This window comes from Pezoporus wallicus, unplaced genomic scaffold, assembly GCF_028554395.1.
Source record: "Pezoporus wallicus isolate ANWC-B61680 ecotype Strahan unplaced genomic scaffold, APGP_CSIRO_Pwel_v1 contig_4816, whole genome shotgun sequence".
Taxonomy (NCBI): Eukaryota; Metazoa; Chordata; class Aves; order Psittaciformes; family Psittacidae; genus Pezoporus; species Pezoporus wallicus.
This window is the reverse complement of record NW_026640990.1, coordinates 53,760-81,722: the sequence shown is the minus strand read 5'-3', so window position 1 is coordinate 81,722 and position 27,963 is coordinate 53,760. Positions and strand designations below refer to the sequence as shown.

The following is a 27,963-nucleotide window of genomic DNA, read 5'->3' as shown; positions in this document are numbered from 1 at the left end:
AATCTATTTAATCTTCCATTAATGATAATCTCTGCTACCAATGTGCCCAAACAGGGTCAATTTCTGCTGGATTTGCACTTCTTGTATTTCATCCTATAACTGAGCTGTATTTAATGAGGCAAAACACCCTGCTGTAAAACGTATTAGCAGTCTCCCTAAAACAAATAACGGTTACAAGACTCTGCAACTGCCAGGAACATTTCAAGATTCTGGGTTTTCTTCTTCCTTTGTATGTCTTGCATGGAGGAGAGTCCTGCCAGATGAACATTATTTATTAATCAGGATATTCTTGCCTAATGTGCCTTGCAAGGAGACAGCACAGAGGGGTGGAAATTGCTGTGGATTTCTCACACACCCCCAAAAAGACAACCATGACATGGGGAGAAAAGGATAGATTGGAAGAAAGCATTTATACCCCAAGAGATCCTACCTGACAAGGCCAGGCAGCATTTCAAACTCACACAGGTCACAGCAGTCTGAAACACCACATAACATGTCTGGTTCACACAAGACTTGAAAACAGAGACACTGGTTGAGAATCAGGCTCCCTTTGCCTGTTTGTTTTTAAGTGCCCTACACAGCTCCCTACACCCAAGTGAAATGGGTAGGGTCCAACTCCACGTAAGTTTCCTTCTGGTAACTATTTGATTTCCTTGGGTTGTACCCACAGAGCAAACAGGCTCAGACACACCTGTAAAGGAAGGTTCTCTCTCAATTACTGTAGCAGACACTGGGGAAATGAGTTACTGCTTTGTTTGCTCTTCTGATTTAGTGATAGTTTTATTCGTAATCATTCCCAGCCATCCACCACCTGCACATCCACCCACACGTCCAATTTGCTGTTCTCCCGATTTTGTCAATTCACAAGATCAGCTCGCCCTGCATGTATTTCCAGCCTCAGGGCTCATCAGAAAATAGATTTAATGGACAAAATAAAGTTCAAATAACGCGCTAACAAAATCCTTGAGCTGAACAGCCATACATTAGCATGCAAAAGGGGAGCCATGGGCTGTAAAAGCAAATCAGGTGGTAGCATTCAATTGAATTGACGTTTGTACCAGAAGCAACCAAGAGTTAATGGAGGACACATGGCTCCTCGTTTCCCCTACCGCATCCAAGAAAACGCAGAAGATGAGTATAATAACGGTATAATTGAGCATTTCACTAAACAGCATAAGCTCTTTTGGCACGGATTGCGTTTGTCCTAGATAACCTTTACGAGATGCTGAAAGTTGATGCACCCAAACCAAATGCATTTCAGATTCAGCCCGAATTCTTAGATTTGTGCCTCGGAGGGTGGGAAGAGCCAGACACCGAGCATCAATCGACGAACTAGCCCCATCCCGTGCTTAAAAAACAAACAAAAAAAAAAAACAAGAACAAAGAAAGAAAAAACCCACCAAAAAAAAAAATATCAGTCAATTACAGCAAGACAGTGCGGTGTCTACACACAGGAGCCGCAAGAGCGTTTGACGGCGTCTGCATATTCGTGGTGAGCCCTGGGCTCCTTCCCCGTAGACCTGGCAGAGGCTCTTTCAGGAGCCTAGTGCTGGGACGGAGGGCGCATCCTTCTAGAGCCCTCTCTCAAATCTCTTTCGAGGGAGACGACTGTGTGGAAAGTCAAACTCCCTCACGGACACAGAGGCACCGGCACAGCACCTCCCTTGGACTGCTCTCCCCCACCGCCCCTTCCGGAGCCGCCGGTGCCCGGGAGGTCGTCAACTGTCCCTCTCGCCGAGACAGCTACCAACGTATCTCAAATACCCTCAGCAGACCAGCCTTTAAGAAGAGAGTGGGGTCTGCACCTTGCCTAAAAAACACAGTGAAATCTAGTCCCCGCTCAAATGGCTGCTCCTGCCTCACCATCCATCACATCACAACAGCGAGGAACTTGCCGGTGGAGAAGGGGGCGCAAGCGGGGAAAGGGGCGCAAGCGGGGTAGGGAGAAAAGAACCGCCAACTTCGGAGCAATTCGGCCTCCCGCAGGGCGGGAGCCGCACGTCTCGCGGAGACGCGCTGGCAGCAACCTCCGCCCGAGGCATCGCCCTAACCCCGCCGACACTGAGCAAACACCGGGTTTTGACGGGGACTCGCAAACGGGTGGGGCGGGCGCCCCGAGGGCGCGGGGCGGCGGACTGTACTTACGGATTTTTGGGGTCGTGCTGGCCTCCGGTGTGGTGGTGGTTGACTCCTGAAAGGGAGACAAGGTCCAGGACGGCGCCGAGTCGTGGACATAGATCTTGTAGGAGGAGGTAGCGTGTGCCGCAGTGGGCCATGCGGGCAGCGGCGGGGTGCTGGGGGCGGCGGGCGGCGGCCGAGCGCCGCGGCCGACTGTGCCGGGGGAACCGCTGGCGGGCGGCGCCGTGTGGGGCGCGGCGGGGTGCCGAGCTGCGGTGGGCCGCGGGCCGCCCCGCGCTGGTCCGCGGGTGCCGGGAGGTCGCGGGGGGGCCCGGCTCATCGTGGTGAGGCGGGGGCTGACGCGGCTAGGTGGCCGCGGCGTGGCGGCGGCGGTAGTCTCCGCGCCGCGGGGCGGGGTGGTGGGCTTGGAGAGGAAGAAGGGGTCCTGCCCCACGCCCTTGGCGTCCATCAGCTCGGTGGGGACGTACTCCTTGACGGAGCCCACCACGATCCACTTGAGCAGCATGAGGCTGAGCCCCAGGCCGATGAAGCCGATGAAGAGAGGCACCACGCACAGCCACGTCTGCTGCCGGTTCCAGACGATGCAGTCGCTGCAGCGCAGCTCCCGCGGCGGACCCCCGGCCCCATCCCCGCCCGGGCCCCCCGCCGCCGCCGCCGCCTCTGCCGCTCCGGGCGCCGCGGCGCCGGCAGCCCCCTCGCTCATTCTAGGGGCCGTCCGCAGCGCCGCCGCGGCCCCGGGGCATCAGCGCGCCGCGGCTGCCGGCGGCATGCGGCGGAGGGGGGCGGAGGGGAGGGCGGCGCGGGCGGCGGGAGCGCCCCGCTCAGTCACGCCGCCAGCACGGCATGCTCCGCGCAGCCTCCCGCGGCCGCGGAGTCACCGGTACGGCCGCGCCATCCGCCGAGTGCCCTCCTCTTGCGCTGCTCGCTTCAGCCTCTTCGGTCGCAGAGGCTTTCTTTCCTCTCTTTGCTTTTTTTTTTTTTTGTTGTTTGGTTGTTGGTGGTTTTTTTTTTCCAGGTGATAAGTCGCAAGAATCAGCCTCCTGGGTTTTTATTTTTTTTTTATCCCAACCGTGCGGCTCCGGCAGCGGGCAGGCACATTCCTTCACATTCACGCTCCTTCTCGTCTCTCTTCTTTTTTCTCTCCCCTTGGGGCTGGGGGATCTTTTCTTTCCGTCTTTCCTTGCTTCCCTCCGCTCCCTCCCCCGCCCGCTCGGCTCCTACCTATGCCCGGCCGCGGCGCAGCAGCATCCCTCGGCTGCTCCGCGGGGAGGCGGCGGCGCGGCGTGGCGTAGCGCACTCGCTACTCCGCGGCCGGCGCCGGGCCAGGGAGGCCGATCCGCGGGCGGGGCCCGGGGCAGGAGGTACGGCTCCGCGCAGCTCCTCCGCGCCAGCACTAAGTCCGGCCCGGCGTCGAAACTCCGGCGAGGGTTCCCGGAAAAAAAAAAAAATTATAGAAAAAGATAATAAAAATCCACACACACGATAATGATACAAATAACAATAATAATAATAAAAAAAAGAAGATGAAACCCTAGAGACGGGGCGACAGTGACCCAGTCGGCAAAAAATACGGATCCGGCAAATAAATAGACACGCAGAAGGCAGCTCCTGCCAAGCTTGCAGCTTCTGTTCAATTGTGTATTCCTATCGCAGCGCAGGGGAGGCAGGCTAGCGCGCAGAAAGTAAGGCACCTCCCACCAAAGCCTAATGGTGGTTTCTTAATGCGCACAAGATAAATAAATGATCCAGTCAAACCCCACGGGAGGATGTATGCTACGGCAAGTGGAGCCTAGGAAAGGAGGGAAGAGAAAAAAAGAAAGGGCGGGCGACGCCTGACCCCATCCTGTGGCCGCAGTGCCATGGGCTGCTGCTCAGTGCCAGACACACGGGGGGAGGGGCGGCGAGGGGTGTGCAGGTGCGTGCAGGTGCGTGCGGGAGGTGGAGAGCCCTTCCGAGAGGATTCCCTTCCAAAGACGAGGGCTCAGGATGAGAAGAGATTCTCCGGCTCTGGCGTTATCCGATAACTAAGCAGCATTTTGTTCTTGTTTTTGAAGGGGATTCCCTAACGGAAAAACAAAAACCAGCAGACACCTGCGACAAAAGGATGGGCCTTTTTAGCAGCCGGGGGGGGCGCAACTGATGGCACAGGCACGTGTTGAGATTCAGGTTTCAGGACGTTGAAACTACTCCAGCTTTTTTATCTACTCCAGAGTTGAACTCCAAGTTCAGCGTGGTCAACCACTGTCCATCTACTTACTGGATAAACATCTCAACAGCTAGATTGGTCACTGAAGGATTAACAGCAGTCTACCACAGGGTGGTCTTATCATCAGTTTCAAAATTTTAGAAAATTATCTATAAACTTATGTATGTACAGATGGTTTTAACCCATTTTTTTCTGAACTGTTTTCTCGGTGTAATTTCTTGCTACTGACACATTATTTCCTTTGCAATGTATTTAAAAGTATATTAATATTTATAAAGAGTAATTGAGCAGAAAAGTCAGAAACAAACTAGGAAATACATTTGTTCTGTATATACACAGGCAAATATAGAAAATTATTGCAGCTGAAACATATCTGCTTGATTTTTTCTTCAGAATGAATAATAATAGCATTTATAACATCAGGGTTACATTAAACAGACATCTAGATTATTGTCATTTCAAGCAATCCAACTGGAGTGTGGCACCTTCCCTAAGATAGGTCAATGCTAACAGCCATCTGGAAAATCTGTAGAAGTGTCTTATCAGGTCAGTGTACTATTCAAACACTTTGTCATAAAGAAAAGCACTTTAGCATTGGAAAACACAAATATCTGGGCTTCTACTCCTTTGACGAACAGGCAGAAAGATTAGGAGAGAGCATTTAGAAACAGTCGTATGAGTATTACCCAGTAAAGCAAACAAATGAACAAGACAAAGTCGTGAGAATCCAGGGAGACTTTGTTGCTAATTTTATGAAATCCAGGATTTCTTATGGAAATCTAGACTCACGTTCATTCAGTTGTGGGTGCCTGTTCTGCACTGTCATCGCCTTCGTTGCAAACTGTGACTACCTTTGTCCTGCCCTGGGCTATGTGTTGCACAAAGGTCCTTTAGCTCTTGCCTCTTCCACAACCATATTGTTGTTCACTAAGCTCAATATGAATCATGCTTTGTATTCATTCTCAAATAATTTGTACTTGCTTCCTGGAAAACACAACAAAAATGTTTTACAGCCCTCACAAAATAGCTTTTATTTTCCTCATGACTGTGTCCTAAAGTCTTTCAGTGTTTCATCTGTCTTCACCGTACTTCTTCTCCCGGTGAGATTTTCAAGCTGTCATCTCCTAAATTTTGTAATGGTTCTAATGGAAGACATCAGGATGTGATACCATTAAGATGCCTGAAGTATAGCCATTTCATTGTTTAATATTGAAAGACTTCCTGTATTATGAGTAAAGACTTTCAGGCTTCTTTTCTTACAATTTCCCATCCTTTCATTGAGGTTTGACAGACTGTTCTTGAAATTGATTGTGGGATGCTTTCAGTATGCCTTACTTAAGTGAATCACTTAAAAACAGGTATTATCCTGATAAGTTAATGAAGATCTTACTGTTGACTATTAGCCTCTTTGAAGAAAGTTCTTTGGTCTAAAAATTTGAAATGGCATAGAACTTGATACAGGAAGCTCAAAGCAGCTTTTCCTTAACCCCACAGTAAATGCAAATGTGTTTTAAATAGCTTATCCTTCAGTTAAAAATAAATAGATAAATAAATAAATAATAATGCCATGCACCTAGACACATAAGTGCAGGCAATGTATGGAAACCCCTTCCTGCAATAATTTACTCATGAGTTAAAATTCTATGATGTGTGAAAAACTCATTCTCTGAAAACTTCCAGATTATTTCTCTGTCCTCAAAAATTAATATTCAAATCATAATCAGTTTCTCAAATCAGCCCACTCTTGTTAAACTGAATCTGTTCAGTGCATTAATTCTAATTTACGTAGGTATTTGGTAAATTTCACTTGCATTTCTTCCTACTCATTCTGTATCATAGCCTAATTCTTTTATTTTTTCTGGAAATATGTTTATTGTGATCAGAAAGCATGTAGTTTATTTTTCTTGACTTTCCTTAATAATAATCAAAGAAATTTTTAGTATCTCCTTCAGGACATCTGTGACTAGGATGGAATAAATTTGTTTATCTACAGTGGAGTCTGTCGTGTTTTCTGAAGGACTGGTGATGCACACATACTGGATACGCTATAATTACATTACTGTGTAACAGTGGGGTTACATTTTGGCTGTGCAGTAGGTAATGTTTTTGTTACGAGGCTGCTGTTCCTGACCAGCTTCACACATGCCTCCATACAGCAGAACCATGTACACCAACATGGTCATCAAATAGTGAAACCTAATAAATCAGTTAAAGGAGTTAGATTTGTTTTAACTGTTATCATGGAATCAGTTCAATAACTATTCTCAAAATAGCCAAGAAAACAAATCTGAAATTGGGAAATAAGGTACTTTTGGAACCATGTCCATTTCAGGAACAAAACAATACGCCAGTGAGGTATTTATGTTCCAGTTCCATATACACACACAGTTAGAAGCCTTTCTTTCCTCCAAACTTTACAAAATTCCTGAAGACATTCGTTGTTAATTCATGTAAATATTGTCTGAACAACAAACCCTCTGCGGACACTTACTTTATGGTGCTATCAGCCACTGACAGTATAAACAGTCTCTCAAAACTGTGAGTTCCGCCAGCATTCACCTCATTTTTTAGGCAGTTGGATGTGGCAAACAAAACAGAAGTTCACAAACAAAGGATGCTGGAATTGGGGCTGGTTATATCAATTGGTGTTACAGTACTGGGGTATTTTCCCAAACTAGGGCACCTGAATATTCTTTACTTCATTCTTCGTCTTAGCTTTCATCTGCAGCTCAGCTACGACATACATGTCCCTTACGGTTGCTTCACAGTCAGGGAAAACCTTGCTCTTTGTCTGAGGACTGCATGTAACTATGTAACTCTATTCCTACTTCCATGTGAAACATAGCGTTCCACTCATCCCACTAACCAGTGCTCAGAACCAAAGTAGTCTTTCCCATTCCGATTGCTAAAATAGTAATTAGGCAAGACAAACAGACTCAGCTTTATTCAGCTGATGTTGTCAAGAGACTTGGGCTATGAATCTGTGAGTAATGTAGAGCCCGAAGTATTCCTCCTTTGATTTTTACACAATATCTGATGAATATTCCTGGTATGAAGAAGGAATAGTGCAAGTCACAAAAAGGGAGAAATCCACCACAAACACGTAGCAGCCATTTGAGGCATTGGCAAGCTACCAGTTAGCATTATGTCGGTCTTGGACAGGTGTGAGATGAATGACAATTAATTTCAGGATAAGGAGAAGAATCTTCTCTCTCTCACTGCAATATAAACTCTGTAACAATCACATGACTAAATTAATTGGATAAAATACACCTATTATTGCAAACAGTGAAGTATGCTGATTCCTCCTTAACAGTCAGCGTGTCCTCAGTTTTTCCAGTCATGTGTAACCTATTTGCAAATTCCAGGGCTGCCACTAAATATTTAGAATTACACTTGAATGTATGGCAATGAATATATACAATTCAAATATTTATCTTTGCATGGTTTGCAATGATTAATTGAAATATGTCATCACATTAGCAAAAACTCCCACACCCCAAATCCTACAAAACATGTTTAAATCAGGAAATATCAGCAAACTGAAAACTTTTCTTAGTGGAAGTTTTATTAATAAGTAACTGAAATCCTAAAGGCCTGACTCACCTTTTATCAAGCCAAATTCTCAGTATTCTCCTCTTTTAGCTGACCATAAATTCTAAGGATTTCATTAGGAGAAATTCTGTTTGGCAAGAGTAAAATCAAAGTAATTTGTTAATTCTGATTTTAGTGGTATTGTATCAGTCCCTTAAGAACACAATAATGATTTCAGACTGGGAAATATAATGGCTAGTCTTAATAGTGCCCTTGCAACACACTGAAGTCACTGCAACATAACAGAAATGCATGTATTACTCTTCGAGCCCTCGTAACCCTCTTGAGATTTTTATCAGGAATTTAAATTTAGGATGCCAGAGGAAGAAATATTTGAAAGCAAATATGAAAAATGCCATCAAAAGAGCTTGCTCTGAAGCACCGTGGAGTCAGCAGAAATCTTTTGGTATGTTGCTCTCTATCTTGCACTAAGACCTAAATCAAAATTCAGATCTTTCCAAGATTTAGGACAAAATTATTACAAGAGCAAGTGAGAAAGTCTGTGAAGAAATCAGTCATCAGCAGACAAGGAAGTTAAAATTATTTACTATTATAACTCCCTTCCTTTTTATTTTTTTTCCTGAAAATCTACATTTTCAATCCCGATTTGTACACTTGATCCCAATTAATCAGGCAGAAGGGGAATATATGCTATATTTCAGAGTTTGGCAGCTTTTGTTTTTCTGTTCAAAATTGTTTACTGTCCCGTATAACTTCTGCCCAGTGCAGAGAACACAGCTGGTAGGTGTTGCTTGGTGCATTATGTGCCTGTGGATATTGTCACATGACATAAGGTTAGAGACAATGTGGAAATGCTTGCATTTTTAGCAGTCTGTCACACGGAGTAATGGACAAAGATCTAGATACCTTTAGTTCCGTTGTCCAGTGCAGAAGCTTTAGTCTTTGCAGAGAGGTGACAAAGAAATTGTTTCTTCAGTGATTTCCACATGGGGACAAAGAGGGTAAGTTATACACTCTCAAAACGTACCTGAGAGAAAGGAGAGTCCTGCTGTCCCCAGGAGTCCCGGGGACGGGCAGCAGCCTTCAGGTAATGGATGCTCCAGTAGTAGCTCTGCTACAGAGGTGCAGCCCTGGAAATTCCTCCAGTAACAGGTCTGAAGCATCTAACATATTCTTTCTGAGTTTCCCCTGGAAATTAACACAGAGACTGTCAAATTTAAGAAGAGCAAGAGGCATCCAGATGCTAAATTAGTTTCACCTATTTCAGTTTGAGATGAATGCTTTTTAAAATGGTAAATCTGCAAGGGTAACAATACAGGGCAAATAGTGCACCCCCAGATGACTTCAAACTAAGCCTTAAATCATTGTTTTCTCTAAGACTACTATTATTTACTCATATTGACTTTTCAGTCTTGATGGTAAATAAAATTACCTTCTGTCTCAGTCTTTAGATAAATAGTACATTTGTCATAGCTGTTACATTAGAGAGATTCTGTATTTAAATAAATGACTGCAATTATTTTGTAAAGTGATTGCACTGATCAAAGACAAATCAGGGCTACAGAAGCACCAGAAATCTATGTCAGACAGAGGAATAAAATAGTGGTGGAAAAAGAAGAACTTAAGATAAGTTTAACCCTCTCATGAAGCCCAAAGTGGATAGGAGCAGAGATAGATTGAAACTTTCTCATCAGTCCCAGCAATTAGATTACATCCAAAAGGACTGGCTTCTCTGCCAAGAATGACCAAATAAAAAACTGATCAAGCCAAATATTGCTGCCAATTTTAACACATGGAAAAACAGTGGCAAAAGAAACTGCTACAAGCAATTAATTTTGTGTAGATCCTAGAGAAATTAACTTGGAATTATGATTTTCTTCATAGTATTAGCATTTGTTTAGATATTTATTTTACAGAATGACTTATTGTAGTATAGACCAGGTGCCAAGACTGAATAAGCCGTTCCAGCTATGGATTTGCTTTTAAGTCTTGGATAAATTCTTTTATCACTATTTCCTTATATTCTGAACAATATTTTCCAAATTACTTTGTGGTTGTGAGTCCCATCATTTCGTTTTGGTAAAGCCCTGTAATGGTGTTTTTCATAGCTCTGTTATCAGTGTTTTGTTTGTGTTTGTGTGAGTTCAACCCAAAGGAGTGCTTCTTGTATTTGAAATGTCAAAATCAGCCATTGACTTTCAAACCTGTATGTGACAAATTTGGAAATTTGAAATTTGGAAAAATGGGGTTTATCTTGAATTGTTCAAAGACAGCAATGCGGAACAATGGTGACCCAGACTTTCCCTTCTGTAACAGGCTGTCTCTCCCATAGCCAGTGGAAGCTGGTCCCAAATGTTCCAAGACAGAATCTGCATCACAGAGGCCATGTTTCCATACCCTAATGCATCAGTTAAGCAGCATTTATTCCTGATATGACCTAACTGATATCAAATGTAAGGCAATTGCTCAGGAGAATTATATCACAAGTAATGAGTTCTATTAATATGGTATTGAATGTCAGGCACCTTCTACTTAGGAGGTTCACTGGCTTAGCAAGTATCTCTTTAAAAGCTGCCTTGAATGTCCAGAAGAGCAACAACAAGCCAAGGGGAGCAGTCTCCTTAGCGTTCCACACAATACAAAAGGAATGCATAGAAATAGTTTTGTGGTATCTGTCCTGAGAGTTATACTTGAATGACCCTTTGAAGTAGAAAAAGCCCACAGGATCTCATCATTCTCATAGCTTAATCAGGAAGAAAAGCTGGATCTTTCATCTTTAAAGCTTTGAGACATCCATGAAATCATTCACATTTTTCAAGGACTTCACCTCTTGGTGAATTTCAACTATGCAGAAAAAACACTTTTTTTTTCTTTTCCTTCAACACAGGAGTCAGAATAAACTGGTTTTTAGTACCCCTATGGAACTGCAAGGAACATTTCTATACTTAGCCTAAACCAGCATAAAGAATTATGAAAAATAAAGCAGATGAGAATTCTAGATATATCACTGTTGTGCATTTATATATGTATATATTTATGTATACTTACGTATACAAACATAAGTCTATGGGACCTAATAAGATGTATTCCAGGGTCCTGAGGGAACTGACTGATGTAGTTGCCAAGCCACTCTTCACAACATTTGAGAAGTCGTAGTAGTCAGGCTAAGTCCAGTTTTTCATCACCCTCATAGTAACAAATTTCTTCCCTATACCTATTCCAAATCTATTCTCTTTAGTTTAAAACTGTTCTGCCTTGTCCTATCACAACAGGCCCTGCTAAAAAGTTTGTTTGCATCTTTCTTATAAGCCCCCTTTAAGTACTGAAAGGCTGCAGTAATGTCTCCCCAGAGCCTGTCTTCACAGGAGAGGTGTTCCAGACCTCTGATGATCTTTGTGGCCCTCCTCTGGACTTATTCCAATAGGTCCACATCTTCTTATGTTGGGGCCCCAGAACTGAGTGCATTACCCCAGGTGAAGGCTCTGGAACATGTTGCCCAGAGAGGTGCTAGATGCCTCATGCCAGGAAACATTCAAGATCATGTTGGGCAGGGCTCTGAACAACTTCATCTAGTTGAAGATTTTCCTGCTCATTGCAGGGGAGTTAGAATAGGTGAGCTTTGCAGGTTCTTTCCAACCCAAACCAATATATGATTCCATGATTTCAATTTAACTGCAAATGGAGAAACACTAGGGAGGGACAATAAGAAATAAAACAATGCCTAAAACAAGATAGATGCTGAATAAATATTTCAAAGAGAACAAGAGATGTAATGTTAATTGATAAATACCTACCTGATATTTTTATGTGCAGGATCTGTTGTATTAAAAGCTGTGATAAGAAAGGGGGGGGGGGGGGGGGGGAAGGAAGAATGTGCTCTGAAAATGTTGGGAGTTTGAAAGCAATAGAATTACCAGCATTTAGCCCAACTTTCAACCTCAGAATTCTAAAAGACTTAAAGAAAGCCCCAAACCTAGGATTCAACCTTAAACTAATTAAGTACCAACACACAAGTCTGTTTCCACTTACAAACACTGTAGGTGTTAACATTAATTTGTCCAACGGGAAAATAGAGATGAATTAGTTAAACTAAAATTCCAGTTAGTAATTCTGAATCCTAATACTGTATTTCTTTGTGTTTACTGTGAATACATAGTTGCAAAGCCCTCATAATGCTAGTTATTCTCTATAGTTCAATAATCAGTGATATAATATTTAACAATGTTATACCAATAGCAATATGACTTGCATAATCTGATGTTTTAATAATAGGAAGAATGATAAACAAAGAGATATAAGGTTTATTGAGAGTTTGCTTTTGTGTTTTGTTTTGTGGGGTTTTTTTACTAGGCCAGCTGAGCTAGTTGACTGAAGAAAACAAGCCTTCAGTCACACAAGGCTCTCTTTATTTTAAACTCTTTATTTTCCTACAAAATTACAGTTTCAGTGTCACTAACATATCTAAAAGGAGAGTGGCAAAGCCTTTTTGAATAAATATGTATGCATGTATATAAATGTAGACATCTATGTATGTGTGTGTAGATATATATTTGAGGAGAAAGATGTTAAAGTTGTGGAGAAAACAGAAGAATGTGTTCCTTGGCTGTGGAGCAAACCTGTATGCGTTTGTCCCATTTGGTACCAAAGCGGGCACCAATCAGCTGCTAAATAAAGTCACAGAGCTCAGTTTTGCATATAAATACACATGTACAAATATTCCTGGTTTTAGAAACAACACAATACAGAACCGCTTTATTGAATTGTATATTAGGGTCAAATTAGACATGAACCACCAGACTATTCAGAAATTGAAGCAAGTCTCTCAGCATCAGCCGGAATGCATGGAAGAATACCTAAACAACACAGATATAAATGGAGTTTTCAAGAACAAAGCAGCATCAGAATTTCAGTATCTCTTTTCTATGCAAAATGAACATTTTTATTTAAAACAACTGTCAGCAAAGGCTAAGTGGCTAGACTTCATACACTGTTCAGCTATTCATTTGTTCTACAGCCATCCACATTTCCTTTCATCTCTTTTGGGAAAATGAACCTATTTTACTGGAAAACCTCTCCAGTCAATCTGTCTATAATCAGGGAATCAGCCTCAGCAGAAAGGTAAATCTGTACCCAGTACTCAGAGGCCAGAAATGAAGTTTTCAAAATTTGTTGCTCTAGTATCCTGATCACCCAAACCTGTGATCAAGGAATCATGAGTGTCCTCAAGGTCTCTGTATAAGTTTCTACTGCTATTTCTTCACTTCCTGTATTTCCACACCAGAATGTAGCACAAAATAACGACATCCACAATGCAGCAAAACATTGTGCAAAACTGAGTGCTTTAGATGTTTATTTTCAATGTTTATTTGGACATCTTACATAAAGCACCAATGTCAGAAGTGCTGCCCATCATCTGCTTCCATTAAAATCATCAGTCAATTGCATGAATTCTGTATAAACCCAATTCTCAAACTTAGGTGCCTGAAAGTTTAACTGAATTTCTATAATTTTAAAGGTCAAGATGTATTGTGATCTACCCTAGATACTGCATTCTTGCATATACTTTGAGCCAAGACCAGACCTGCTATCAGGAGGGACAGAGGCATGCTTTAGGTGATAAACCCTGATTTAGTTTTTGGCATGATGAGGAGGGACGCACAATGTATGGTATAAATTTACCCTATATAACTGTGTTCATGCCATGAATAAAGAAGAACCTGTACTGTAATGCTGCTGCCCTCCTTCTGAAGGCAGGGAAAGATCAGCTTAATGATTTCATTACTTCTGTATTTCATTACTTTCATTACTTCGATATGTCCTAGCTTCAGCTGATCTAAATGGAGTCCTCAAATTCAGCCCATTTCTCAGCCTTGCTGTGCAACAGGCCAAGCTATACTGGCACCTACAAGAAACTCTCCTCTAGCAGCTTGTGACAAACAGGTTTTTAAATTAAAATTGTCCCTAAAACTAAATATGCTGTATATAAATTCAGAAGTATACATAGGCATATATACAAAGAACAGAAAATCTATAACCTTTAGTCTCTGAAAGCCTGTTGCATTCATAAACATTGGAATATCCTAGTTGTTTTAAATCTGTCCTTCAGAGTCACTATCTTCATTTACTGTTTTTGTAAAAACCTTAAATACTGAGCTGCCTTTCTATTCTGACAAAGTTTTTAATAATTAAGCATTCCTTTGACAAAGAGTGATATAATTTTAATTACTTCCCCAGTAATGGTCTTACCATTAATTCTTAGGAGGTAATGTACAGAAGAGTGTAGTGCCTCTGGTCCTTGCCTCATCTCCTAGTTATTCAACCTAAAAGCTCCTTTTGATTGAGTTAGAAAAAAATCAAGCAGGCAAATGTGTACATATAGCTAATAACATACTTCCTCCACAGCACATTGCTTAGACACACAAGTGAGATAAAAATTACTTCTAAGAAGAAAAGCACTTTTCATCTTAAGACCCTGTTTCCTATCACACAAAATTTTCTAAAAATATGTTCCTTTTGAGATATATATTTGCAATTTCAACACTAGCAATGCCAGCCAAAGTGGGAACTTTGAAGGAAATGTTAAGCTCAATCACTTCAATCATTAAAGTTATGCAAATGGAAAACCACATTCCTTCTTTTTAAATATTGCTACTTTTAGTTACAATCATAAGATTCAAGAACTGAGGATGGCATATAAATGTCAAAAACTTCACAGCATCATAGGGTGAAATCCAGTCCCAGCTGTGGTCAACAGCAGAGCTTCTCTATATTTCAACAGCAACATGATTTTACTTAAAATCTTCACAGGGCAAGTAGAGAACTGACTCAAGTTTAAAGTGAAACTGTTGAGATTACTTGTCTGCAGGACACTGTGTGCTACTAGCTCAGTTCTGAGGCAAAACAAAAGAGCAATAGTAAGACAGACTTGTACTGCACATCATATGATGTCATTGTTACTACATTTTGACAGCACTCACTGCCATACGGAAAGGGAGCAGCACAAATGTCACATCACTTGTCATCAGACTATGGTGGTGCAGCAGTGGCCTCCAGGAGGCAAAGTTTTTCTCTGAAGCTTGTGCTGCTTGCTCTTCAGCAGTTAACATTATCTATCCATTTCAAACTTAGGAAGAATAAGCTGTATAAACAGTGATGAAACCTACCTCCTCTTACGTTGTTCAGGATACGCACTGGAAGATACCCCCTATAAAGCCAGCAGAATTGTTCCCTTTCTAGCAAGAGTATTTATGTGAGTGGTGGCATGCGAATTTCCTTCCCCACAACATTCCATACCTTTACTTCCTGAATCAAAAATGTACTAAAATAGAAATTATTTTCTTCATTAAAAGTAAGATAAGAACAATCACCATTTGATGAAATGTAGTCCTCTTGTCCTGACATCTTTCTTCTTACAATAAGATTTTTGGTTTGGCAGTCACCTTGTGACAAACAGGTCACCGACAGATGCTTGTGTTTGCCACGGGGTCTTTATTTTTCAAAACCAGTACAAACAAATGAAAACCCAAAACAAACAATCAAACAAACAAAACCCCCATTTGAATTAATTCTAGATAGAAAAATTCTAAATAACATTTTTTTCTGAAAATGTTTCTGATTTTTTTTTCTGAAAACAAACATTTTCTGAACATTCATTTTTTAATAACATTTTTACTTCCGAATAACATTGTTCAAAAATGTCACCTATTGTGCAGTGCAGTAATTTATGAGTCAGATGTTTTGTACAGAGTCTACTGAATTAGAGATCTTTCTTATCAATATAGAAAATTCTATATTATTATGAAACTTCTGTGAAGTTTTCAATTTAGTCAAGCAAATCAGATAAAAGTCAGGTTTAGTGTAAAAGCCAAGTGCTGACATTCCTACATAATCTGAATTCACTGTTAGCTCACAAGTGGCCATGCTCACTAATCTTAGAAAATAGCAAAATACTTAGATTGTTCATTTTCAAATGTACTGTAAAGCCCTCATCTCTCTGAGAACCTTGAGAAACATTAAGAAGATGCATCTATGTCCAAGGTAGCCGGAAATCAAAACCTACCAGAAAGATAATTAAAATGTTAAAAAGTGATTCAAACTGAGAACAGGAGGAAGTACAATCCTTTCTTCGGAAGCTATGAAGGTCGGGTTTAATGTTCAAATAATGTATAATATACTGGGGTATAAAGAGTTTGCATTTTTATTCTAATTTGTTTTTCTTTCAAGTTCAGAATCACCAGCAAAGAAAATTACTGTAATTGCAATGCTTTGCATACAAATAGTGGTTACACTTTACTGGATTGCTAAAACACCACACTACGCAACTTACCAGATCAAACTGAGTGATGCCTACACCATACCAAGTTTTTCAACAAGTTAAGCTCTGTCAGGAAACCTAAATATTTATGTCCAAAAAATTATGGGTGTCAAACCTGCCAGGCATCAGTTACATCATTCCTGATTCAGACCTATGAAATAATCGTAGGAAAAAGCAGTCACAATGTAGGACAGCATCAAAAACCAACAACAGCAGAATCAATTTTAATTAGTTCCCAAAGAATGAGTATGTAAATACCAAAAACCTTTCTCCAATACATTAATATAGCTTATTTTTTACTTGGTTAGTTTTATGGAATTCATCAAATGGATGCTGAGTGATTGAAAAGGTGCACATGAAAGCACTGAAATAATGAACTGCATACGGAGATTTCTACATTTCCAGAAATATTCTTTTTTATTTTTTTCCTAACGTATTCTCTTCAGAGTTAAATATTTGGAGGACTGCACAACTCTCTAAGGCTGTATGTCTGGAATGAAGTATTTCAACATAATATTTGTGGCTAAATTAAAACTGTCTGTAGGAAAAACAAAAGGCCACTTAATGTACTAGAAATGGTAAATTTAAAACTTTTAACTAGATTCTACTTATAATAGATATATTTTAGATAGTATTTTCAGATATGTCTTATTATAGCAGAAATTAACTAAGTTCTGACCCATTATTCACGTGCCATTTTTCTAAAGCTAAATTACTGTCTATGGTTTTTCCCTAGGAGCAAAACACAAATCCAGCTAGTGGCAGAGATTTTAAGTTATGCATTTTCATTCTGTTTCCTCTAAAGTTTAAATGTCTGTCTTTTAATTAAAAAAAAATTATATTCCGTTGTTATTTGCCAGTGATGACAGGATAATGGATTAGGTCAGGCACAGACTGTATGAGTGGGTGAGGCAATGAGAGACAAGTAATCGCTTCCACCACTTGTGCATTTCCTGTATCCACTAAAGCAGTTTCTTTAGTTTTAAATATTTTGTAGCTTGTAGACTGCAGACATTATATACAGTACTTTGTTCATATACCTTTACTTTCATTTCTTAATAATTCCTGCCAGTAGTAAAAGACTCCAGGAGGTTAACACTTGAATAGCTTTCAGTGAATTGCAGCTGAAAAGCACTTTAAATACTTTCCAATAGCCATATCTTTCTTGACAAGCTCTGTTTCATCACACAGCTGCTGCTTGAATGCTCATATGGTCCACTCATACTGTATGTCCAGCTCAAGGCTAGTAAGCTGACCAAATTAATATTTTGGTATCTGTACAACTGGTGGAAAACTCAGGCTTCCAGTAGAATTGTAGAAAGCATTGTGTGTTTTAAGGAAAGTTGGAAGTCTATGGAATTACTGCCTTTTGCATGGGTAATGGATTAAAAAAAAAATACTGTAACATTCTCTCACCATCTGGTATATAAAATGGCATTTTTTTCCCTATAAAAATGTTGGCGTTGGAACTGTAATATCTAGTCAACCAAATCTCAGCCTATAATGGGCACTGAGTTAAATCAGTATTTCTGCAGTGTTTGTGTAACATACTAACCCTAAAAGCACGACTGTTGATAAATGCATCATGGATGTGATACCCTAAGCAATACTACAAAACAAAAGAAAAATGAAAGTGTGGCATGTTAAGGACAATAATAACTTTTATGATTAATACTTTAAAAAAATATTACAGCAGACCAAGAGCCCCATGTAAGCAGAGGGAGGTTTTAGCTCTTTACAGAGCACTAGCAATTAGTAGAAAACAAAAATTAAAGGACGGAAACCTAATGATAGAAGAATACTCTGAGAGATGGTGGCTGTTATTACAGAGATGGGATACTGCTGAACTGACCTCTTGGCTTTCACAGCAGACTTTCATCTTTAAAAAAACCAAAAAGGCATAGGTAGGACAAGAGGTTAATAAAAGATTTCATATGACTTTCCTATTCTTTTACAGTTTGCTTTTGTCGCTGTGTTACTAAATTTACGATTAATAACACTTTTTGGTTGTGGTGGTGTTTAGGATGTTTTGGTTTTTTTTTTTGTCTCATATTGAAAAGCTTCTGATAATGGTAGTAAATGAGAGATCCCTCCTTGGGAAACAAAACTGCCAAATAATAGCACTGCAGAAATTCTTTTGTCTGCAATACAACATGAGTTTGGAAAATCTAGATGGGGTGTTTTTCCCACTAACCTGCAAAAGTCAGTCTGGTTGCTAGTAACATCAAGTGCTAGGTCACAGAAGGGTTTGACCTAATGCATATTACTTGAGTAGCTGTGGTAGGCTTCACATCAGAAAACCCTGTCACAGACATTACAGACATGTACAGTATTACTGCAGTGCTCTTTGTAGCATACTTCCACAGCTAGGCAGTGACTAGAATTTAACATGGAAATGGTTTTCTTGATTTCGTTGTAATTGTTCCCAGGCTTAAAATTAAACTCAAGTTTATGTACTTAATTTACGTAATTGCTTTGCTGTATGAGGTCTCTGTACTTAAATTGTTAGCATATCATCCTGACAGGCTGTAAATTATAGTTTTATATCAATGCATAAATGTAAAAGTATTGATGTACAGTGTGCCACCATGGGACATTGCATAATTCACACATCCATTATGCAGCCACAAATACATAGATCCGTATCATCCTGAGCAGCTGTATCCAAGCTGTCTAGATTTTAGCCAGTGCTACCCATTTACTCTTAAGCCACTTGTTTTAACACTTGAAGCAGACATGTTTACCAGAGCAGTCCTAAAAGTCACCTAACTGCACATCATACGTGCTTTCTACATAGGAAGACAAAACCATCTTTCTGCTTGCAACCTTTTATCCCCTCAGACAAGTAGAGTTTTGCCTTGTAATCACAGTGCCCAAGTTAAATGCTGTTGTAATCATCTAGAAAACATTACTGACTTATACATTTAGATAGAGCTTTTAGATAGAGCTTTCAATGCTCTCACAGAAACAGGGGTAAGGCCTCTCTACTCTGAGCATACAGCTTGTGAATCTTCTACCCAGTACCATATCTCTAATGCAACAAGCCCAGATAATGAGCTGGGGCAGTGTGATACTGCAACCTGTTTGGCCTATTAACAGTCCCTCCAGTTGCTGAAGATTTAAGTGTGCTCAGACAGACCAAAATACAGAGGGGACATGTAATGTGTACGTTCAGGAGTGTGTCATTATGTGTAGCTTCATCATACATTGCGCTCAGCAGCAACTACTAGCGTTTCCCTGGTTGACTCTTCAGTGAGGCATACATTTTCAAGAGGTGATGCAAAGTACAATTCTGCTGTTAAGTGTGTTAGCAGTGTCAGAGTGATATGAAATGTCAAGATAAATTTTCTTGTAGGTTTTGCAGTATCCCTATCGGATCTGTGATGTTATTTATTGTACACTGCCAACACATTTTTCATAGTGTCAAATACCTACCTGGTGGGTTGCATGTAACACTGAAGGCCTTTGTTTGGCAGAGACTCAGATTCTTCAGAAGGTATTCAATGTTTTCCTTCCTCTCCCTCTCTTTTCCCCTTTCCCTTTCTCTTTTTTTTTTTTTTTTTGTTTGGTTTTTAAGTGTCTGGCCTGAAGACCCGTTTTTTTACCAATTTGATAGAAAACTAAGATGCATGTAATGTTTTGGCTGTTTTGGTTTTTGTTTACACTTGCTATGCTTCTTTTCAGGAGTATAATAGGCCTTGGCTAGGAGTTTGGGAACCTCTTAAATACTATCGCTTTGTCATAGAAAGGACAACAATAGACTAAATGCATGCATTATTTTCCTTTTCAGAAGAATGATGTGTAAGACAGTGGACATCATTTCAGTATAATTTCAGCAGAGCAGGATCCATCCTTAAATGCTCTTATGATCACTAATTTCTGCTTTGTTTGCATGATTATTGTTTAAATGTATGAGAAAGCAATTGAGTTTTTATACAATGTGGGTGTTTTCACCTGCTGAATGTAATAAAAAAAAAAACCCTACAGCTTGAAACACAACAGAGTAGCAGTTGTAATTAGGTATTTGCATATCACACAAGTTAAAAAAAAGAGCTGGAAAAATTATGCAGCTTAATAAAATTTTAGTATCTAAAGCTACATGAAAAGTTCTCAAAGGGAAATGTAAATTGTGAACAGGGAACACGTATGATTCTTAGAAGGGATAATCAATAATAAATATATTTAATAATATAATGATACACTGATTATCATTTAATAATAAGGAAAAAGTATCCCATTTAAGTCTGTGTAAGGAATAGGATAACACATTCAGGCCTTCAAGTAGGCATGTAACATTTTACAAATACCAATTGCCAAATCGCACATGGCTCCTTGCTGTAGAAGTTATTATAACTCCTAATCTCACCTAATATATTCATGATGTGACAGCATCTACCAAGAAATCTGTACCCAACAGAAATGTGAAACCTTAACAAATATTGTTTTCGGAATCTGTGTAGAAAATCTGGGACCAAATCTAATATCTTAGAAGACTGTAGCATCTAAAAGCTTAGAAGACCTTGGTAACCACAGTAATTTATATATTTGTTTTCTGAAATGAATTGACAATTCAACTGAAGTAAAAAATATGTTAAACCAAATTGAAATCCACATATTCACACAGAAAACTGGAAAGACCAAGAAATTTAGAACAATTTGTACCAGCTGAGACTGTCTCATATCTGTTAGCCAACAGTGAACACTCACAGGGTCAGATGGAGCAGAGCAGAACTGAGGCATGCTGGCAGGCAGCAAGCTTTAGCTTGCTCCTATTCTTAGAGCCAGCTGCTCTGAGCTACCTCACTTGAAGCCACATAGGTATTTTTGGAGTCTGGAATTTCCAGCCTTTTAGTTTCTGTGTTCAAGTACAGCCTCACCCTACAATTCTAATTGGGCCTGGTAGAAAATGTTAAGATTTGAGCATTTGTTTCAAATTGGAAGGCAACCAAATTTTTGAAAGCTTCCTTAAAATGGAACTGCTTTTCTCTACCCAGATTGAAACACTCAATGAAATGTTAAAGAAAAATATCAAATTGGCTCTCCTGAGCCAAATTTTTTATTCACTGAAGTTTTTTTCCCCCTCACTTGTTTGACCTTTTTCCTTGGTCAACAAAAATGACTTCCAGAGTAGGATATCATATGAGAATATTTCATATATGGATAAAATTGTTCTCTGCTTCATTGACATTACTCAGTATAAAGACACAGGGAATCAGTGAAACAAGAGTTTGCATTCTGCAGCTGAATTACAATTACATTACAACAACACAGATGGAACTTTAGATGTAAAGCCATATTTTTAGCCAAAGCACAGTTGCAGCGGTGTCATCTAATATAGTTACAGACATATAGGAAGACGCTTACAGTAATACACATTTTTTAGTTTTAGTGAATGGCTGATACACAGTACCTATGTATCCTGTCTTTGAGAAGTACAATCCTTTAACAAGAAACAATGAAGTATTGTATTTCCATGCATGGCCTCATACTACTGCTTCACTTGGCTAGCGTTCAAACTGTTCCTCCAGTTTTCCCTTTGTGAGTACACGTGTGTGAAAACTGGTATTTTCATGGGCACTTGTGTAATATCTCCAGGGTGAAACACTCATTTCTGTCAGAGAAAGCATATATTCATTGTAAGAATTATGAAATTCCACCTTCAGAGCACAGGTGTGAGTTTTCATAGATTTGCAACTGTCAGAGGGAATGTTCAATGTTTTCATGGTAAAATGATCATTTCCAACAGCAAAATCCCCTCATTCCATGAAGGATTTGACATGGTATCAGAACCATATTCCTTTATTAGAAAATATTGCTGTAATGTTTCTCTAGTAGAGGAAATTATATTACTTTTAGCTTATTGCATATCTGAGCTTAAAAATTAGAAAAAATGTCTTATTAAAATAGGAATTTGAAAGCACTGGAAGGATTAAGAATTTAAAGGAACTAAGAAAGGCGGGAGTTTGGGTATACTTCTCTGCACAAACACATATTCACAGTTCTCAGTTCCTGGGCTTTGAGGTCCCATGCAGACACAACAGCAAGGTGCCGGACAAAACTTTCTGGAAGGATGAATATACACCCATCCAATAATTTGATCAAGGAATAGTGTGTGAATATACATAAGGGCAGCAGCAGCCTCTTGACACTCTAGGTTGTCAGTTGCTTTAAGAGATTAAAAACCCTTTGGAAGCCCCTCTTCACCTAGTCCTTCCCCGTTAAAGAACATTACTGTTACAGCTCTGTGAGGTGTAAAGAAAGATCTAAAATATATATTAAATTTTGGAGGCTTTACAGCCTCTCTGGAAAATGCTGGATTTTGTACTGCTTAATATTTCTGGTAAACAGGATGCAGATCTTGGGAACAGGCTAAGGAGAAGTATTCCTAGTAAGAAGACTTAATAGAGTGAATCAGCCAAGAAGGGAGCATGGAAAGGAACAGGCTGCTGCTTGGAAAGCTTGTTGCTACCCACAAGGAAAGCACTGCTGACTTTGTTTTCCCCGGCAAGGTTCATACTTTTTAGTAAGAAGTCTTCTGTAGTATTTTATAGAGCAAATAAAGTAAGAAACAGCTTTTTGAAGGCTTTTTTTCTTGCCTTCCTCCCCAGTAAGAAATAAGAAAAGGGCAGACAGCAGCCACACAAGACTGGAAAGTGTGGGTGGTCAGGGTGCAAAGTCTTAGATAACCCAGCCATTCAGTTGATATTACGTATCCATGACTACATCTTGAGTCCTCCCCAGAAACAGCATTTAATTCATCTCAGAAAAGTAAAAAAGTTTATTGTTGAATAAATGATAGAGCCCCACCTACTGTTGCTTTACTGTGTACATTTCTAGATACACATACGCAATGCGAGTATAATTCGTCAGTGTATTGATGGGCATTTCTTTTATAGAAGCCCTAATTATGGATTATAACCCCACAGTGTGTATGTTTTTCATACACACATGACTGCCTAACTTGCAGCTAAAATCTAAAAATATAAGAGCATTTCTTTCCATCACTCTCTGATTCAGGCTTCCCGGTTAATATGAGCATACACACATAGAAAAAGCTCCCCAGGGAAAGACTGAAATTTTCCAAAAAGCCTTGACAATCTTTTGGTCAGCATTTGACAGAGCAAATACTCATTTCGCTGGCAACACTGGGGTTTAGAGTCACAGAAGTTCCATCACCTGTTACTGTTCTTACCAGATTATTTGACATGTATGTTTTCTACCCAGACTCTCTCTGCTCACGTGTAAAGGAGAGCAAAGTATTCCAGCAATATGAACATCCCCTAAAGTGGCAGAAATTTTGTAGCCCAAATAGAAAAGTCTAAATACGGTTGATATGCTGGAGGGAAGGAATGCCATCCAGATGGACCTTGACACGCTTGTGAGGTGGGCTGATGCCAGCCTCATGAGGTTTAACCATGCCAAGTGCAAGGTCCTACACTTGGGCTGGGGCAATCCCAGGCACAGCTACAGGTTGGGCAGAGAAGAGATTCAGAGCAGCCCTGTGGAGAAGGCCTTGGGGGTGTTGGTCGATGAGAAAATGAACATGAGCCAGCAGCCCAGAAAGCCAACTGTATCCTGGGCTGCCCCAAAAGAAGCACAACCAGCAGGTCAAAGGAGGTGATCCTGCCCCTTTACTCTGCTCTTGTGAGACCTCACCTGGAGTATTGTGTGCAGTTCTGGGGTCCTCAGCATAAAAAGGACATGGAACTGTTGGAACAAGTCCAGAGGAGGACCACGAGGATGATCAGGGGACTGGAGCACCTCCCATATGAAGACAGGCTGAGAAAGTTGGGGCTGTTCAGCCTGGAGAAGAGAAGGCTGCGTGGAGACCTCATAGCAGCCTTCCAGTATCTGAAGGGGGCCTAGAAGGATGCTGGGGAGGGACTCTTCATTAGGGACTGTAGTGGCAGGACAAGGGGTAATGGGTTAAAACTTAAACAGGGGAAGTTTAGACTGGATATAAGGAAGATGTTTTTTACTGTTAGGGTCGTGAGGCACTGGAATGGGTTGCCCAGGGAAGCTGTGAATTCTCCATCCGTGGCGGTGTTCAAGGCCAGGTTGGACAGAGCCTTGGGTGATAGGATTTAGTGTAAGGTGTCCCTGCCAATGCAGGTGGGTTGGAACTGGATGATCTTAAGGTCCTTTCCAACCTTAACTATTCTATGATTCTACAAAATAGCACTTGCATAGAAGATAGGGTACATGTTTTCAGTACATTGAAACACAATATGCAAGGAGTTAGTGAAAGTACCATCCAGATAATTAAATGACTTGTCCTAGCTGATACCTATCCAATGCATTTCCTTATCATAATGAATGCAACATAGAAGTTAACTTACAGCACACACAGCACAGCACTTTTAAAAATGCCTATTTAATCTGTCTCCTTGTCATTTGCTTTTCTTCTATTTCGACTTAATCTGTACTGGAATTCCTATTGCAAAGGGAAATCTTGAAAGAACTTCACTTAAATCCCATCTTCAAAGTGGAAGGCCTATTTTGAAAACACCAAAATGCATTTTTGCAATCTGTTGCAATAATAAATCAGTATCACATTTTGGAGTTAACGTCTTTCCTTTGTTACCGTTTACTACAAGTTCACAGTTTGATGCAATTCTAAAATAACAGAACTGTGTCAAAACCACAAAGATAAAACACCTCGTGCAAGCAAAGTGAATTGAAACAGCTAATAAAATGTAACAGCTGGAGAAAAGGACCAATTCATGTATCACATTGATAATGGCGACAAGCTTCAAAAATCTTCAAAACCTATTGTTAGCTGTCAGCAATTGTTCCATTCTGTCAGTTTAATAGGTGATAAGGCAAAAAGGTAGAAGGACACCTTCCATATTATAAGTACAATTATTACCACAATTTTATGGTAGTGTTTTGATAATGATTTTAAACAAAGATCTCCCAAATATGGTTGCCAGCGTCTTAATAAAGCTAAATAGAAATTATTTTATAACTTCCTATTTGAGTATTAAATGAAGTACAAACATCTGTCTAGCCTGACCTGCCCCTTTTTTTGCTCAATTGTAATATTTGCTGGTAACATCTGGTACGGATTTACTTACCCCCCAAAAGGTACTAGAACATTTGAAACTAGCGAAGTAAAGGACATGGTCACAAATACTGACTGTTGTTTAAGTTATACAAAATATTTTATGACAGGATGCTGAAATTATTGATATTCCTTTAATTTTGTCAAAAATTTCAGAAATAGTTTTAGCTGAAAATTCTGACAGTTTCTAAATAATAAAAATTTCATGATGGTATTTTCAAAATCTGAGTAAATAAAATTATAGCAAACATCAAGAACTCACAAATGAGAGAGAACATTTTGTTCTTGGTACTAGAAACCACTCTACACCAACCTCAAAATATATACATTTTCACAAATTCACAAAACAAAAAAAATCCTTCTCCCCTCTCCATCATTAAAATCTGAGGTGTAGCTGTGCTCTCACCTGTCTCCAAAAGTCGCCCACTGTGCTTGCACAAATATATACATCAGTTGATTAAATAAAGATGTGCAGTATTACATGCAGCAGAATATCTCGAAAAAGAACAGGCTGCTGCTGTGCTGAGAACTTTTCAGAACTTTAAAGCACATACAGGTACTGGATATAGCATGACAAAATTTGAGTTTAAACTATATATATATGATGGGTTTATTACAACTGTTAAAAGCTCGAAGTTTATTTATAACTGACGTTTAGCATTTATGTAACATATATTACTTTCTCATCAAAATCAATAGAGTACTAGGAACACAGTTTTGAAAAACTTATTTAAAAGACAAGTTGCTCCCTGAGTATTTGGAGGATACCCTTGAACAGCATGGCATTATGCACAGACCAAAAATCTAACATTTCTAAATTCTTCACCAGAAGTATATTTTTATAAGGATGAGCCACACAATGTCTTTGATGTTTTCATGATACTAGGACAAGAGCGCATTAAACAGTCTGTTTCTTCCCTCAGGGATGTTACTGCAAAGCTGCAGCAGCAAAAAACACTTTGTTAAATACAACTGCTAAAATCCAATGGCAAAAGAGACAGGAACCCAAAATGGTGCAAAACACTTCTGGCAAGGTAATACCGATATATTTCATTGCTGTCTATAACACCAGGAAGCCAGCCCATATACTCTGTAGACTTTCTTTAACACTAGCTCAAAGAATTTGTGATACACAGTTCTTGTTATTAAGTTCCTAAAATAATTCCCCTGGAAAAAAAGAAAAAAAAAAAAAGAAAAAAAAAAGAAAGGAAATAATGGTTTAATGCAGTAATTTGCTAAATAGTTGAAAGTTTCACTAGACTGCTGAATAACTCAGCATTGAAATCCTTCTCTGATTTCTAGATCTTCTTTTAAAGCATAACCCCACCTCTGAACATACAGGCTGAAATCTATAAATTTGACAATCTCAGCTGGGTTCTTACTCCATCTTGTTCTCTAAAATGACAGGGCATCCTGAGAGTGAATGTATCAGGTAGGAAAAGAAGTATCGTTTGGAGTCAGGATGAAAGGGAGATAGGCATGTCATAGACAGTTTCTGAAAAAGTAAATATGTAAGTATACATGCTACTAATTTTCCAGAATGCTCATCATTCTGTGTTTAGAAATACACCGAGCCTGAGTACAGATACCGAAGTCTTGTGAGGCAGCACTTTCAACTTCCATACTGCTAAGTATACAACCCACAGAATTCTCATTACCAGTTAGGACCTTGTGTGAATACCAATTTTCACATCACATGGGAGTGTGAAAAATGGAAATCTCTCTAGGACAGATCAAATGACTGGAATTAAATTTGAAGGGCCAGATATTTGGAATAACTCCATTGAGTTAGGCAGCTTTACGGCACTTGAGAGACGGACTTGAGGTACATATTAATCTCTTTAAAGTATTTCAAGCATTCTAGTAGTGTCTTCTAATAGCAACTTTTAAAATGTGTGCAGGCCTGAAAGTAAGTTAATATTAGGTGTGTTTTATCCTCATGTAACAGTATCAAAGGAGAAAAAAAAAAGGACCATCTGAATTATTGTAACTGCAAGCTCATATTCTAACCCTGATACTACTCATGGATATCAAGAAGGAAGCTTTCCAATAATACTCATATGAACGTCAACTTCAGTCATAGAAAAAGTAGTTTTGACTATCACACATTCAGTACAGTCAAATTAATTATCACAGCAAGGTGTAAAGTGAAACTGAAGACTGTAAATAAAAGGCACACAGGGTTAAAAAGCATGTATGTTTATAGATTATTTAGAATGAAAATGTTATAGAAAGTTAAAGATAGTGTATCTATACCAATTGGGTCCACTGGTTATTGCAAGTTTCAATAAATAAATCAATAAATATTCTAAACCACTGATTTAGAAATATTCTTCGTTGATAAAGGACATTTATTTTGCATTTGGAAATCTTCAAAGACATTTCAACAGAAACATGTAGGATGTATGAATATTTGTCTTTGTGAAGTTGCAGTTCTGTAAGGAATAAAAGATATATGGAGAAGTTCAAGGTGTCAACCTTGCTGGGCAAAATTTATACTTCTTTTACCTTTCTTTTCTTTTCCTGCAAATATGCACAGTACTATCTGTACTAGTGAGTATATAACCTCCTGAATTTCTATTAAAGGTATTATATTTTTCCACTTCATCCTTTCCTTATTAAGGTTTCCTTAGTTTTTAGAAACAAGTTTGAAACAGGATGAAATCAGTGCTGTAATTCTGCATA

The 27,963-nt window shown here is 39.6% G+C and overlaps 1 protein-coding gene and 1 long non-coding RNA gene across 3 annotated transcripts in view; one reads left to right on the top strand and one right to left on the bottom strand.

Moving 5' to 3' along the window:
- The window catches only part of NRG3 (neuregulin 3), a 409,865-nt gene extending 406,753 nt beyond the window's left edge, over window positions 1–3,112 (bottom strand). For both annotated transcript variants that reach the window (XM_057421543.1, XM_057421544.1), the window contains exon 1: window positions 2,146–3,112. In XM_057421543.1, coding sequence (XP_057277526.1) covers window positions 2,146–2,842 — 697 coding nt within the window. In that variant the 5' untranslated portion in view covers window positions 2,843–3,112. The remainder of the gene's footprint in view (window positions 1–2,145) is intronic.
- On the top strand, window positions 2,121–27,749 carry LOC130605783 (uncharacterized). The gene is made up of 3 exons (XR_008973781.1): window positions 2,121–2,252; window positions 26,202–26,312; window positions 27,625–27,749. It is a non-coding gene; the product is annotated as an uncharacterized LOC130605783 (long non-coding RNA).
- The last annotated feature ends 214 nt before the right edge of the window (window positions 27,750–27,963 follow it).